Source organism: Aphanomyces astaci (assembly GCF_000520075.1).
Source record: "Aphanomyces astaci strain APO3 unplaced genomic scaffold supercont1.4, whole genome shotgun sequence".
Classification (NCBI taxonomy): Eukaryota; Oomycota; class Saprolegniomycetes; order Saprolegniales; family Verrucalvaceae; genus Aphanomyces; species Aphanomyces astaci.
In genome coordinates this window covers 718932-733405 of record NW_009798267.1, presented here as the reverse complement: position 1 = coordinate 733405, position 14474 = coordinate 718932, and the positions used below count along the sequence as shown (strand labels likewise).

Sequence of the window (14474 nt, the reverse complement as noted above, 5' to 3'; positions counted from 1 at the left end):
CAACGCTTACTTTATTTCAACTGCTAACTAATCGAGTTGCAGCACCAGGCCAACTTACGCCGTACAACCACCAGTTCATCACGATGCATACCGTATTAGGATGTGAAATGGGAGTACTATACATCATGTAGTCGTAGTGCGCCATTGCCTTCCACGTACAGTGCTAAGGTTAGAGCAGATCAAGAGTTGAAGGTATGGCATAGCTTTGAATCATTGGACAGAGCGACGACTACATGTACTGTAGCCTAACTATATCCCTAACGTTATATACATTACTCGGAGTAGATAATGTTAGTACTGTAGTGATCACGGATGGGAGGTCATGTATGTGGCCATAGCTCCTTCAGTTTCATTGCGTCAAGCACCTTGACATGTTGACGTAAAGCAAGTTGTTTGCCAGAATGAAAACGGCAAACAACTTGTTTTACGAAAGTGCCAGTAAAACCACCTTCAACCAACCAATCATCGCATTAGATGAAGTAACTTTAAACAACGCACCCAACCGTTATTCAAGTTACTTTAGACATTATTTAAGCCTGAGAAATTTTTAAACAATGAATTTAACCCTGGAATTGCCAAAAAAGGTGCAAAGCACAATTAGTGCAGGGTTTACACAGGGTTTGAGCATGGTTCATTAGATTGTAGCAGGATTGCATGTTCGCGACAACAACTTTCGAACACCAACGTCGCGCCATCAACCCTTTTTTGTCTTTTCCTTTGAAAATGTACATGCAAGAGTACTGGTGCTGTGGTTGTAGGCTAACAGGGACGGAAACCTACACTTGGCTCTGGGATCGCATTAAACGCGCCGACTGATCCGTAAGGGAAAGTTGTGCACCGATGGGTGTGGTAGGGAACGTGAAGGTCTGGGCACAGTCTGATGCATGCATGAGCAAGACACCTTTTGAGTTCTCCCCCCGTGAATTGTCACTGATACGAGCGCAAAAGTTATTGAGTACGTAATGGGTAGGGCTTAGGTGCCCGTATCTACAGTAGCATGCTGTAGGCCCTTTCCAATAGCTAGAATGATACAATCTACAAGACGTAACAGAGCAAAATATATTCGCGCAGGTGAAGTGAATTCCCCCCAGGGTAAGTCCAAACATGCAACACAAAAAGGGTGGGCCTCGCGAGAAGTGCCTCCGCCCGGGATTGAACCGGGGACCTTCTGTTTACAAGACAGATGCTCTACCACTGAGCCACAAAGGCGGGGCGAAATTGAAAATTTTAATTCAATACCAGCCTTTTATTTTGAAAAATAGTTTATCCTATTTCGAGCAAAATCTATTTATATCTCGTGCGTACTTGTATACTTGTATACAGTAAGCCCACCTGCATGCACTCGCCGCTTGCTCGAAAATGACCAGCGGCGGCAATGGTGGAGAGGAGAAGCTAATGTACCTCTTTACAAACAACGACGTGTGGGACGTGGACGATGCAGATGACACCATCCTGCGAGAGTTCACTAAGGCCGAGAGTGTCAACATCAATGTAACCAAGGTGACCGACGACGTGCTAAACACGTTTGCTCACATGGCTGCGCTGTGGGACCGGCCTCGGGTGCTGGAGCACTTGATTCGACTGGGTGCCGACCTCAACGCGACCAACAAAGTGGGCAACACGCCAGCTGATATTGCCATGCACTGGGGCAATGCCGACTTGGCGCTTCAAATCAAACACTACGGTAAGCCCCACGAAACTCCATAGACTACACACACGGAGGCGTAGGGGGCAAGCATTGCTGCGAACAAGAGCGGGATTTGGCCATTGCCCAGCGAGACCTCGTGCAAAGCAAGATCAACGACGCGACGTCCAAAATGGAAAAGGCGATGGGCGATTGGCTCCAGATTTCCAAAGACAAGGAGGACCTGCGCGTGGAGCGTGACCGCCTCCTCCTTCGCGTGGACGACATGGAGCGCCAGATGGCCCAAGTGAAGACGGACTATGCGACGTACCGTGGGCTGTACGAGCAGAGGCAGGTGCAGCTGGAGGCGATGCGGTTAGAAGTCGACAAGTTGCGGTTGGCCGTGGCGGACGAGGCCCAAGCCAAGCAGAACGCGCTGCAGGGATGGCAAAAGGCTGAGAGTTATGCCAAGGAGATCCAGCATATGCGGGAAATCGCCATGGAGTGCGAAGAAGAGGCCGTGCGCATGCGCGACGACGCCGTGTGTGAACGAGATGCGGCGAGGGATTTGGTACGCTGCCTGTTCTTCCATTACATTCGACATTCCCAAGAGAACTCTTGTCATGCCATATGTAGATGAAACGAGCGCAAGCAGACCATGTTGTGGCTGTGACGTTGCAAAAGCAAGCAGAAGGGGAGCGGGACGTTGCACTAGGCGAAAAAGACGACGCGATGGCCAACGTTCGAACGCAAATCGAGCTGTGGGCTGTCAAAGTCAAGGAAGCCGAGCACGAACGCGCGATGATCCAAGTGGAAATCAATCGACAAAAGGTTCGGAAATACCTTATTCAATTGTATTGATTACTAAGGGAGAGGAACAAACCACGTAGGCGAGTTTGGAAGCCAAGTGCAAGTGGCTCGAGAAGGAGCTGGCGCGTGTGAATTTGCTGAGCACGGTGCTGGAAAGCCAGCTCGGGGAAACCACGCTCAAGCTCACGCAAGCGCAGACGAATCAAGAGTCGTCGTCGACGCAGCTGGAAAAGTCGCTGCGGAAGACCAAGCGCCTCGAGAACGAGCTCAAGGAGCTTATCGAGGCGCGCACCGACGAAAAGCACATGTGGAAGTTGAAGGAACAGCAAGCATTGCATGTCGAATCCCAGCACGCGATGCAGACCATCCTCAAAGCCGCCATGCGACTGTGGACCAAGCTGGCCAACATCGAGTGGATCTTTGACTTTGTCGCGCATCCAGACGTACTCGAGGACGGGAATGGGGACCCGGTCCGGTCGATGGTGTCTAGCCCCATGTGGAAACCCCCGCCAAAGAAGGCCGCGTCGTCATCCGTGCGGCCCCAAACAACCCACGAGCCCTCGCGCCCCAACCACCGACACTCGACCCCCACACTTCTCACACCCCTCACGACACCATCGACCGTACTAGTCGACACCGCTGCGTCGACCAAATTCGCCGACAAGCTCGAGTCCATCCAAGGCAAAGTCAAGACGTGGATGCACTGGTGCAGTCAGTCATTAGATAGCGACGTCAAGTGGGATAAGACGCTCCTGGACCAGTCGGCGCAGAATATTGACTGCCTGCTCACGGTCGCGGACGGGCTGTTTGACTTTTTGGGCGTGGCCATGAAGGACAAGGTTACTGCATTTCGGTACGTATACTATTACACGTATATTGCGTGAACTCTGTGTATATATATCCATGGGTGTGGCTTGCTTGTCAGAAAGCAAGTGGACATGCAGGTCAAGAACGTCGAGCGCAAGGAAATGTTGCTCAAGCGATTCACACAACACCGCGAAGAGTCGTTGCGGCGACCGAAGCAACCGGCGCACTTTCGTGAATGCTCGATTGGCCCAGGTTGACAGCGACATCTCGTGTATAACACTGCGGGAATTGATTTATTGTATGAATTGATTTATGCTTTGTGCTGCTATTGGGATATGCTCTCAACTCGAGTCTTGGATGGCGCGGACAATCCCTTGGTAGTCTTGTTCCGTCGTCACAGCCACGATGCGGCGACCTACACACGAACCGTCAGTTGGCGCAGAATCATCGCATCGTACGGCCTTCAGTCGAGTCCAGTAAATGCCGATGGTCCACGTTGAACACAACGAACGGAAACGTGTCTTTGGGGGCGTTGGACAGTTCCGCTTTCGTGCACTTGTCAATGGTAGGGGACAGGACGATGTGCCCTTTTGGAGGCACGCCGTGCTTGGCATCCGCGATCGTCTACACAACATAACGTAAGTGTGACAAGAAAATGATATATATTTGTGGAGAAATATGATATATGCGACATACGTTCCAGTACTCGAGTTTGCCGTTGCGGACAGCGGCATAGCGATGCTAATGGCCCAATCATTAGTCTACGTAGTTGTTGGACATTGGAACATCGTGTACCGCCCAGCCCACAAACACGCCTTCGCCCCGCTTGTAGATGTACCCCGCCCAGTCCGCTTGCAACTTGGCTTGGGCGGCCGTGTGCTCTTTTTCGCGCAAGTATGCTTGATTGGCATGGCGAAACATCTAGTATCCATCAGCCATCGACACTTGCGGCCCTCGATATAAGAACAATATCATCTGTCGAACAACACAATGCAAGCATCAATCGTGTAGTCGAGGGACCTGTTGTTCTTCCAAGTCTGTCGGGAACGTTGATACGAAATTCAGCACCCGAATCATGTCGCGGTCCACGAGCCGAAAATCGCACAGCCGATGGAACCGGTTTGTAAACTACACGAGAACCCAACTCTGTCACATGTATATCACTCAACCACGGGGACATGGTACCTTTTTCGTGATCGAAAACAGCACAAAGTACTTGACTGGAATCACCGACGTGATCATGGCGCCGACACACAGCGCCGCAGCCGCCATGGCCGTTTTCGTCGGATGCGTCCACAAGAACAAATTTTTGATTTTTTCCAGCAAGTCTGCGAGTTTGCCCAGCTCGTGCTGAATTGTCCGCGCGACATTCCGAGCCATGTGGTACTTCTCCACAAGGGACAAGGACTTGGCGCTCTCCATTTCGAGCACCGAGTACATGGCTTCGGACGCGAGGCGCTCCTTCCACGTCACCCGCTTGGACGGATCGCGGAGGATGAGCTGGGCCCGGATGGTCAGCGACGGCCCCGGTCGCAGGGGGTCGGCGTCCCCCGACGGCGGCGTGTTCTGGAGGGCAAACGCCTTCTCGAGCTCGATTTGCGCACCCCCGAGGCGGCCAGAGGTCACGAGCATCTTGAGCGGTAGCCGCACTTGGCCTAGCAGGTTCTGCGACGCCGTCAGCGGATTCTCTTGAAGCACGTCGAAGCGCAGCACCCCCGGCGTGGCTTCCCAGTCGAGGACCTCCTCCAGCTCTGTCACAGGGTTGGTACGCACGGGTTGCAGTAGCGGGTACTTGAACGCGTGTACGTCGACGCCGCTGCCATCGCGTCGCTTCCACGCTTCCACGACATCATGCAACACCGCTACATACACATCACGTCGTCACCATGACGAAGTACCATCGTCCCATAAGTGGAGAAGGACGTTCGTACCATCTTTCGCCAATGGACTCAAGTGCCCAAATAGATCTTTGAACCATTTGTTGTTGAGGGCTCGTATGTCCGTGGAGGGTCCTCCACCGATGGTGGCGCCGCTCCCCCCGCCACTGCACTTGGCCAGGGCCGTCGTAGTAGAGGTTCGACTCGTAGATACAATGGACGAAGACAACCCATCATCCTGAGTAGTCGACGACATCTTGGTGGTTTGGCCATATACTGGGTGAATCGAATTCATGACGGTGCTGGTTTGGGCGATGAGGCGTTCCGGCAACTCGTTAAAGTTGGGCTCGTACACGATGCGCACATACGAGTCGAGCGGTCGCGGCGGCGGTTGCTTTCCATCGACGTCTTTTACCACTTGTACGAGGTTCTCAGCTCCGAGTGGCACCACGCGAAGGGTGGCCACGGACCGAAACATCTTCATCTTGACTTCGTCCGGGTCGTAAAACGTCCACTGCCGCTGGACGCCGCCGCGCCAAAAGTATTGGAAATTCACCAACAGCACTACCAAAAGCCCCACGAGGACGACTGCCGGCGCATGGGACGTGGGAAAGTACCACACGCCCAGCGTCAGACTCGCCCACGTCACGAGCGTCTGCGCCGGCGACTTCCACTCGAGCAGCTCGTGCACCACCACCTTGGTGCTCTACAAACTCCCGCTCTGATAGTAATAATATATATATATATATATATAGCCGCACTTGGATGGATTGAACGAGCGCGTCGAGGCGCTCAATGTTGCGCTTGATCAAGTCAGCGTTGAACTCGATTTCGTCTGGGCGTACGTACGTTGCGTCGGGATGCAGCGTCGTGCTGAACATCGCCCCGATGTTTTCGCGATACGTGGCTTGAATGTGAACGAGGCCCACTTCTTCGTCCGACTGCCGCAAGATGTACCAGTCAAAGCCGGGCTCGGGGGGTTTCTTGCCCGGCCCGAGGGTCGGCGGCGTCGGCGCCATCGTCCACGCCGCGCCTTCTCGTTGGAGGAGCTCCGCCATGCCGATGCGCACGCTGCCGTACCGGATCTACCAACACAATATTGAAACATAACGTATACTAGTACTGTTGTTCAATAAATAGTATGGCCACGAAACGCAAAACTGGTCGTTCTTTGTCCTCCATGGAGTTTAATGTACCGCTTGCTTGCCGTTCTTCAAGCGCGTGGCGCTGGGCGACGCTGCGATCGCTATAGGCTTGAGCAAATCGACCTCAAACTCCGAGTTGACGCTGTGCACGTCGTACTTTTTCTTGAACACGACCGCGTGGCACTCTGTGGCGTGGACGTACATCTCCTTGGTCGCTTGTTCGAACCCCATCGACACGATCGGGTCAAAGTCGGGAGTGAACAGCGTGCTGTGGCCGTCCAATTTGGAGCACTGCGGACCACAAACGTGCACGCCTTTGACAAACACGGACAGGAACCCGCGGGACGGAGGCTGCTTGGTCGTTGGGGGCAGTGCTGGTGGCCCTGGCTTGGACATGCGACGAGGTTTCAGCGCCGAGTTGTATATTTTGGCTGCCAACGGTGAAATGCCAGACAACCCCATGGTGGTCGTCGTGGGGCCGTGGTATACGGTGGGGTGGAAGGCGTACGTGATGGAAACGTGCCTGGAAGTTGGCGACAATAGAGACGAGGAGAAGGAGGACGAGGATCTGGGGGATGCGGTAAACAAGAGGGGGGGGTCCATGGGGATGGATTCTGTCACAGATATGCCTGGCGTGAGGATGCACCGACTCATGGGTATGCGGACGTGGCCTAGACATAACCGAAATAAATATATGGAACGTTCAGGAAATCTATCGAGCAATTTGTCGGTTAAAAGGGAGGTGCTGACATGCGACATTGTTCACAAGCTACAGAATGCATTCGAACGTACCCACGACACCGCTGTCGAATCGCGGAGAAGATGGCAGTCGACTGGACGAAGGCGTCGACCGGGGCGTGGGGGCGGCAGTGCGCAGTGTGATTTCGAGGAAGACGTGGTCGGTGGATGGATCTGGGTGCTTGAACGTCATGGAGGCATGCCACTCGTGCGAGAAACTCTCGGCCGTGTCCACGCTCGACGCGTACGGCTGTAGTTGCACGGTAGCGACGAGCGCTCTGTCTGTCCATTCCGTCAAGCTATGGGCAGAGTGGAGCACCACGGAGAAGAGACCCGGACGCCCCATCTGCTTTTTGAACCGGCGGTTGGCGGTCGACGCGATGCTACGCCAATTGGATGAGACACACATGGGAATCGAAGATGGCGACGTACGACATGGCGGATTCGCTGACGGTCGGAGGGGCGGCAGTGTATGGCCGACCTTCCAAGACGTCGCCGTTTTGGATTTCTTCTCCCGCGGCACTAAAGTAGTACAGATCTACCACCGGCCATTTTATAGACAAGTGAAAGAAGCGTTGCATGGAGATCATCTACCTCGACTGGTGCGACGGTTGCGCAGACCCACGAGCTGGCTCGCGTCGCCGTTGTGCTCGTTCACGAAATGAACCTGCGCAAGTTTGACCAGCGTTTGGACATAGTCGCGATACTCGAATTGACACGGAAGCTCCGTGGATCCAACCACAATGGTACAGGACAGCACTTCATGAGACACACATACAGTCACGTGATAAGGTGCGATATGACAGGGGAGTATGGTTATTACACTGCTGGTGGACAGGAGTTTTGGACAGACGCCGTTCGCTCGAGACAGCCGCGGCGGCCATCCGTGCCCTTGGTTCTGCGACTTGAAAAAGTGACGGTTACATGTAACGACGACTATCACCTTGGGTATGCTACCGGATACCGCATCCGGATTGATTTTGTCATTTTGCATTCTGCAACCAACTCAAGGAGCATGTTGGCAAAAGGTACAATTCTCAAGAATTGGGTAGTTGGGGACAAGTTGGGCAGTGGCGCATGCAGCGACGTGTATGCAGGTACGTTCAACATGATGCATGCGTGCGGCTTATACTCTGCGGAGTAGTCACCTCCAAGAGCAACAGTGCGGAATCGTTTGCGATGAAGTTGTCGCCGATTCCACCACCAAGCAAGAGCAAGAAGAAGACACACGCCGCACGCAGCGCCGATGCCTTGTACGCAGAGCACCTGCTTTATGTCAACACACTGCAGGGAATTCCAGGCATCCCCGCGTTGCCGACCACGGGAGCCTATGGCGAAGACAAGGGGTACCGCTTCTTGGTCATTCAACGGCTGGGGCGTACGTTGGAACAAGTGAAAACTGCAAATGGAGGCACTCTTCCCGAATCCACCGTCGCTCGCTTGGGCCTTGAGATCGTACTCCATCATATCCTTCCCTTCGATGCATCGTCGCTCACTTTTCTTGGTGTAGTTGAGCACACTTCGACATTTGCACGCGCGCAAACTGTTGTTTGTCGATGTCAAACCCGACAACTTTATGCTGTCTCGGGATGTGGAGGATCAAGTATGACTGATTTTTGTAGCTAGGAATATATATATATATATATTGCAAAGCAACTTGCACAGCAACGTCGCACACATTGGTGGTTTAGGTGTATTGTGTGGACTTTGGCATTGCCGAGCGGTACATTTTGGTCACGGGGGCCCACAAGCCGTACAAAACTGGCGCGGTGGTCGGCACCCCCACGTTTTCAAGCGTCCATTGCCACGGCGGCGCCAGTACGACAACCCCCCCCCCGTCTCTTTGTCGTCGTCATGATGACGCCATTAGCTCCATCGCGGCGCGACGATCTCGAAGCGCTCCTGTACGTGTGCCTGTACCTCATCCGCGGGGACCTGCCTTGGCAGTCCGCCTCTTCCGACGCCGAAGGGGCCCGCGTCAAGGCCGAATGCGATCCCGACCACCTCTGTGCGTCGCTAGCAGGTCCGTGGCGGCCATTTGCTAGTGCTGTATTGTGCTTTCGAGTGAAATTTCGTGTTGTGGTTTCTCGTTGGAATTTAAATCGATTTGATTGGCTACCTCAGATGAGCTCAATATTATTAGCCAATCAAAACCCATTTCTAAATGAAATTCAACCAATCAGATCGATTGTGGATCGGTTTGGTCGGCGCGGTTCGATTGCACCCCGTCCCCAAATTTGTATCAGATCGACAATAATGTGCTGCATGTTGATTTCATTTATATTCGCGTGTGGTTTGGATTTGGTACGAATATCCAGACCCCGTCGACTAGTTAAATCGAATGATCTCGCCGCCAAAACGAATAATCACGAATCGACGCTATTGGCTCATCCATTTTTGAGGGATTTATTTGATTGGCTCGAAAGGACAAGTATAGTCAGCCAATCACAACTCCAGCGTGATTATTCAATATGGATTAGCCAAAACCACGCGAATTTTGCAAGTTTATAGCGAATTCACAATATTTATTGCATTCTTTCCTTTGGGGAGGGGTTATTGGTCGTGGTTGGTGGTTATTGCATGGGTGTTGAAATGATATAAAAGGGGGGTTCGATGGTCGATAGGGGAATGGAAGCGACTGCTGAGTACGATCCAACTGTGTGCATTTGATCAAGAGCCCAACTACGACGACTTTGAAACGTCCCTCAAGCGAATTGCTGGACCGACGTCCCTTCGCGGCGTGTACCAGTGGGGAGTACGATACATTGTCCTAGTGACAACAAAAAGCATGTACCTCATGCTATTGCATAGACATCATCCACCGAGTCGAAGCGAGCCAAATTAAAGGCAGGAAGTACAATCGCCCCCGCGTTGGCCCTATCGACCACCAAGGCCTCATCTCCCACGGATGATGGAGAGGAAAACAAGGCGACGTCTGCCAAGAAAGGCGGCGTGAAGCGGAAGGACCCGTCGTCGTCGACCAAGACGCCGCCACAGCCAGACGTGGTAGACGTCGACTTGGAGAAGAAGCGAAAGGACCCGTCGGAACGCCGCAAGAAAGCCGCTTCTCGTGCGGTAGGGGCGCTGGCTGCGGCTTCGGCGGCGGTGACGCGAGCGCGCCGCACCCGGTCGACCACCCAAGCTGAATTGCAGTGAATCAAATGGCCAGTGGTACTGTAGCTACTGATAGAAACTATATACTGCTGTGGTACTAAGTAGTAATCGACTGTTGCAGCCGTACTTTGATTGTAAGGTAGCCAGCCCCATGTAGTTAGTATATTGTGGCTTCGCCAACATCGTCAGTGTCCAAGGAATTGTTCATCTCACTCGAACATAATGAAAAATATACTATTATAATATTAATATTTGGTCCGAAAACGTTAATCCTGGAAGTGCTACAGGGTTAACCGTAACGGACGGAGCTTTAACGTTAGAAGTAATATTCATTCGAAGTGGTTTTATGAATGATACTTCGAAGTAACTGTTAGAGTATCATTAATATATGTACTACTATTATTGTTATTATTAATATAAGTTAACATGCATGATTCCAATAGTATTTATTACTTCGAAGTACTTCGAAGTAGATGGTAGTTGATAAATGATTCAAGTTGGCTTATTTAAGCTTGGGTAAAAAAATTGATCCTCGTTGGGAATTCCTTGCATTGGAGTCCCGGACCACCATGAAAAAGGCGAGGAAGATCGTGATCAAACCGTTCAAGCAGGCGCCGAGTGTGCCAGAAGGATTTGAGGAGAAGGCATGGAAGAGCTTGGAGGTGTCCTTGCTGTGTCTGCAGAACAAGTCAGAGTCAGCGGCCGTGAGCTTGGGATGGGAAGAGTTGTATGGCCTCGTGACCGACCTGTGTCATCAGAAGAAGGCTGCATGGCTGTACGAGTTGCTGCAAAAGCACTTGGCGGCGTATGTGGAACGAACACTCAAATCTGCTTGCGAAGAGCATGGCATACTACTCATGGAAAGCGCCGTGTTTGTCGAGCGGTTGGTGGGGATTTGGGAAGAGTATTGCAGCGACCTGCTCATGATTCGGAACCTGTGTCTGTACTTGGATCGCACGTACGTCATCCAAACGAGCAATGTCGCGTCCATCTACGACATGGGCGTCGGGTGTTTCCAGGCAACGATCCAGACGTTGCCCCCCCTCGAAGCCAAGGTCACGTCATCCTTCCTTCAAGAAGTCGAGCGCGAACGCTACGGTGAAACGGTACGTTCGGTCTACTCCCAGTGGTCAACGCTGTTCTTTCCATCCAGGGGTCGCCGTCCTTTTTACGTCACGTTGTATGCTTAGGTCCAGCGGAATCATCTCAAGTCGCTCGTGCGCATGGCGACGGCGTTGCACATGTACACCAAGCACGTGGAGCGCCCTTTCCTCGCGGCCTCGGAAGTATTTTACGCCCAGGAAGGCCAGCAACTGCTCGAGTCCGCGAGCGTCGGGTCGTTCTTGCTCCACGTGGAGAAGCGCCTGGCCGAGGAACACAGCCGCGTGACCAGTGTCTTGGATGGCAACGTCATCACGAAGAAGGGCATTGTCCAGGTACAAACCCTCCTTCATCTTGTGGACATGTTGACATATAGTATTGGTTCTGTATATATATATATCTAACGGTGTTTTGTCCATTGGATATATTTTGATATCTTATTAGAACGTCATATGCCTATGCTATTGTCCTTTTACAAACCAAATCCATCGATCTATTCTTTGTATTTTGTATATAAAGTGTTGTCGTGTGGGGATTGGAATCACACTAATTCAAGTCACACACACACACTAATTCGATGTAGATCCTGGTTATATTGGCTAAATACTTCTGTCGATAATAGGATTCTTCTTCGGTAGTTCATTTGGGTTGTGTTGTCGATTATTCATTCTCCATGTCGCTCCAGTTGTTTAGAATCAACTCAAGATCACCATGCCATACAATATATATATATATATTTCGTATGGCATGGTGATCTTGAGTTATATATATATATATTGTCGATTTGATACAAATTTGGGGAGGGGGTGCAATCGAATCGCACCGACCAAACCGATCCACAATTGATCTGATTGGTTGAATTTCATTGAGAAGGTTTTGATTGGCTAATAATATTGAGCTCATCTGAGGTAGCCAATCAAATCGATTTAAATTCTTACGAGAAACCACAACACGAAATTTCACTCGAAAGCACAATATATATCCATGCGTTTTGATTGTATTAGAACATGGTCAGTCTATTTTATATATTCCCACGAGACTAACTTAGTTGCCCATGTATTTCCAGGTCGTCGAGTCGCAATTACTGAGTCCGCACGTGTCGCTGTTGATCGAACGGGGCTTTGACGAATTGGCCAGCGCCAAACGAGTGGACGACCTCCATCGCATGTACGACCTCTGGGGTCGAGTGAACCAGCTGCCTCTGCTGCGCGCGAGTTGGTCCAAGTACATTGTCCTCCGCGGCACGTCGATCGTCACGGACGTGTCGGCAACCAGCGGCGACGTTGACAAGGGCATGGTGTCGGCGCTCCTGTCGTTCAAAGTCGACTTGGACGGTATGTACCCCAACCGACCTCGTGATTGTCAAGATGCTGACGACAAGAGGATGTAGAGATGCTCGAAAGTGCGTTCGAGATGGACCAAGCGTTTGTCCATGCGCTCAAGTCGGCGATGGAGGCAGCGATTAACGCCAAGGCGGCGCGTCCGGCCGAGCTCGTTGCCAAGTTTGTCGATGCCAAGCTCAAGACGGGCAACAAGGACGGGTCTGACCGTGAAGTGGAGGCGCTGCTGGACCGCGTGATGATTCTATTCCGATACATCCAGGGCAAGGACGTATTTGAAGCATTTTACAAGAAAGATCTGGCCAAGCGGTTGCTTCTGGGGCGCAGTGCGTCGTTCGATTTGGAGAAGAGCATGATTGCCAAGCTCAAAACCGAGTGTGGCAGTTCGTTCACAAACAAGGTATATATATATATATATATATATATATATAATCTTGTCGAGAATGTAGCAATAATTTGATTTATGCCATCGATAGTTGGAAGGCATGTTTAAAGACATTGACTTGTCTCGTGGAGTCATGACCCAGTTCCAGCAACATGCCCCCAGCCGGTACGTGAGATTTTTGCTAATTTTGTCCCTGATATTTGCCCTTTTTTGCCAATTTTTCACATGGTTGTGTGGTTGTTGTTTGCCCATTTGGGCTGTTTGTTTATAGGGTTGCGCTGACTCAGTTGGTGCACAAGGTGGACATGCACGTGCACGTGTTGACGACGGGGTTCTGGCCGCCGTACGTCCCCACCGAGATCAACTTGCCGCAGAGTCTGTCGCCGTCCAAGGCGATATTCGAATCGTTTTACACGTCCAAATTCAACGGGCGGCAGCTGCAGTGGCAGCACTCGCTGGGCCACTGCCTTGTCAAAGCAAACTTCCCCAAGGGACGCAAAGAGCTGGCCGTATCGCTCTTCCAGGCGCTTGTGCTGCTCTGTTTCAACCACGGCCGAGACGTGATCGGGTTCAAGGATATCCTCGGTCAAACTGGCATCGGTACGACCATCTAAGTATCTATCGATACCTATCGATAGATACTTAGATAGTACCTATCGATACTGTTTGGGTTCCTTTTTTACCCAAAATGTTTAGGAGTTTTATGCTGATTCTTTGCCAAATCGATCGATTCTTTGTACTGACTTTTGTATGGAACCATCGACCGTGTCACACTATTTTCAATCACACACACTAATTCAAAGTTGAATTGGTCGAATGTGAGTGGATGATTTGATTGGCTAGTTGATTTGTGATCTCGGGTTTGATTGGTCGATATATCGATTGTATCTGCCGATGTATTTGGTTCTTCTGCTCATGCGATTGAGAGCAGCACCCCAAGCACTCCAATTTCGAATATCTTGACAATATGATATGCTTTGAATACAACCTTTTTGAGCGTAGAAATCGGCGAGTTGCGGCGCACGTTGCAGTCGTTGGCGTGTGGCAAAGTGCGGGTGTTGACCAAGCAGCCCAAGGTTTGATCAAACATGATCACGTCATCCGTTTTTGATTACGTCATCCGTTTTTGATCACGTCATGCCTATTGGAATTATGGGTAGGGTCGGGACGTGGCCGACACGGACGAGTTTGTGTTCAACGCGTCGTTCTCAAACCAATTGATGCGCATCAAGATCAACTCGATCCAGATGAAGGAAACGACCGAAGAAAACACAGAAACGCATGAAGCCATCTTCCGCGAGCGGCAGTACCAGGTGGACGCGGCCATCGTGCGCATCATGAAGTCGCGCAAGACGCTGAGCCATGCGCTGCTCATGAGCGAGCTGTTTGTCCAGCTCAAGTTCCCCGCCAAGCCCGTCGATATCAAGCGCCGCATCGAAAGTTTGATCGACCGAGAGTACCTCGAGCGAGACAAGGCCAACGCCCAAGTGTACAATTACCTGGCCTAATAGGGCCAAGCACACCAGTTGTAGT

At 51.5% G+C, this 14474-nt stretch overlaps 4 protein-coding genes and 1 non-coding gene across 7 annotated transcripts; 3 read left to right on the top strand and 2 right to left on the bottom strand.

Annotated features, from left to right (window-relative positions):
• Positions 1–1137: 1137 nt before the first annotated feature.
• Positions 1138–1209, bottom strand: H257_02396. Its single transcript has one exon. It is a non-coding gene; the product is annotated as a tRNA-Thr (tRNA).
• Positions 1210–1329: 120 nt separating this feature from the next.
• H257_02395 (hypothetical protein) lies at positions 1330–3498 on the top strand (the record flags this gene model as incomplete). Its single annotated transcript, XM_009826006.1, has 5 exons — positions 1330–1684; positions 1729–2195; positions 2261–2455; positions 2515–3287; positions 3360–3498. Exons 1-5 carry the CDS (start codon positions 1360–1362, stop codon positions 3496–3498), a joined length of 1899 nt encoding a protein of 632 aa, XP_009824308.1. The 5' UTR covers positions 1330–1359.
• On the bottom strand, positions 3314–7906 carry H257_02394. Of its 2 annotated transcripts, XM_009826004.1 has the most exons (13): positions 7825–7906; positions 7596–7760; positions 7434–7539; positions 7056–7384; positions 6315–6934; positions 5880–6203; positions 5173–5824; positions 4427–5103; positions 4262–4369; positions 4037–4162; positions 3938–3982; positions 3700–3865; positions 3314–3656 (listed from the first exon to the last, which is right to left on the bottom strand). In XM_009826004.1, exons 1-13 carry the CDS (start codon positions 7883–7885, stop codon positions 3583–3585), a joined length of 3453 nt encoding a protein of 1150 aa, XP_009824306.1. In that variant the 5' UTR covers positions 7886–7906; the 3' UTR covers positions 3314–3582. The 2 variants fall into 2 exon arrangements, with proteins under 2 accessions (XP_009824306.1, XP_009824307.1); XM_009826005.1 differs by having other exon boundaries at positions 3938–4162.
• Positions 7907–8000: 94 nt separating this feature from the next.
• On the top strand, positions 8001–10241 carry H257_02393 (CK1/CK1 protein kinase). Its single transcript, XM_009826003.1, has 7 exons — positions 8001–8098; positions 8146–8456; positions 8512–8604; positions 8693–8819; positions 8872–9024; positions 9626–9756; positions 9813–10241. The coding sequence occupies exons 1-7, from the start codon at positions 8017–8019 to the stop codon at positions 10155–10157; spliced, it is 1242 nt and encodes a 413-aa protein (XP_009824305.1). The 5' UTR covers positions 8001–8016; the 3' UTR covers positions 10158–10241.
• A 411-nt stretch (positions 10242–10652) lies between these two features.
• Positions 10653–14449, top strand: H257_02392 (the record flags this gene model as incomplete). 2 transcript variants are annotated; one of them, XM_009826001.1, is made up of 8 exons in its annotated part: positions 10653–11221; positions 11306–11551; positions 12283–12550; positions 12607–12956; positions 13033–13106; positions 13213–13541; positions 13944–14017; positions 14102–14449. In XM_009826001.1, exons 1-8 carry the CDS (start codon positions 10685–10687, stop codon positions 14447–14449), a joined length of 2226 nt encoding a protein of 741 aa, XP_009824303.1. In that variant the 5' UTR covers positions 10653–10684. The 2 variants fall into 2 exon arrangements, with proteins under 2 accessions (XP_009824303.1, XP_009824304.1); XM_009826002.1 differs by lacking the exons at positions 13944–14017; positions 14102–14449 and having other exon boundaries at positions 13213–13669.
• Between the last annotated feature and the right edge of the window lie 25 nt (positions 14450–14474).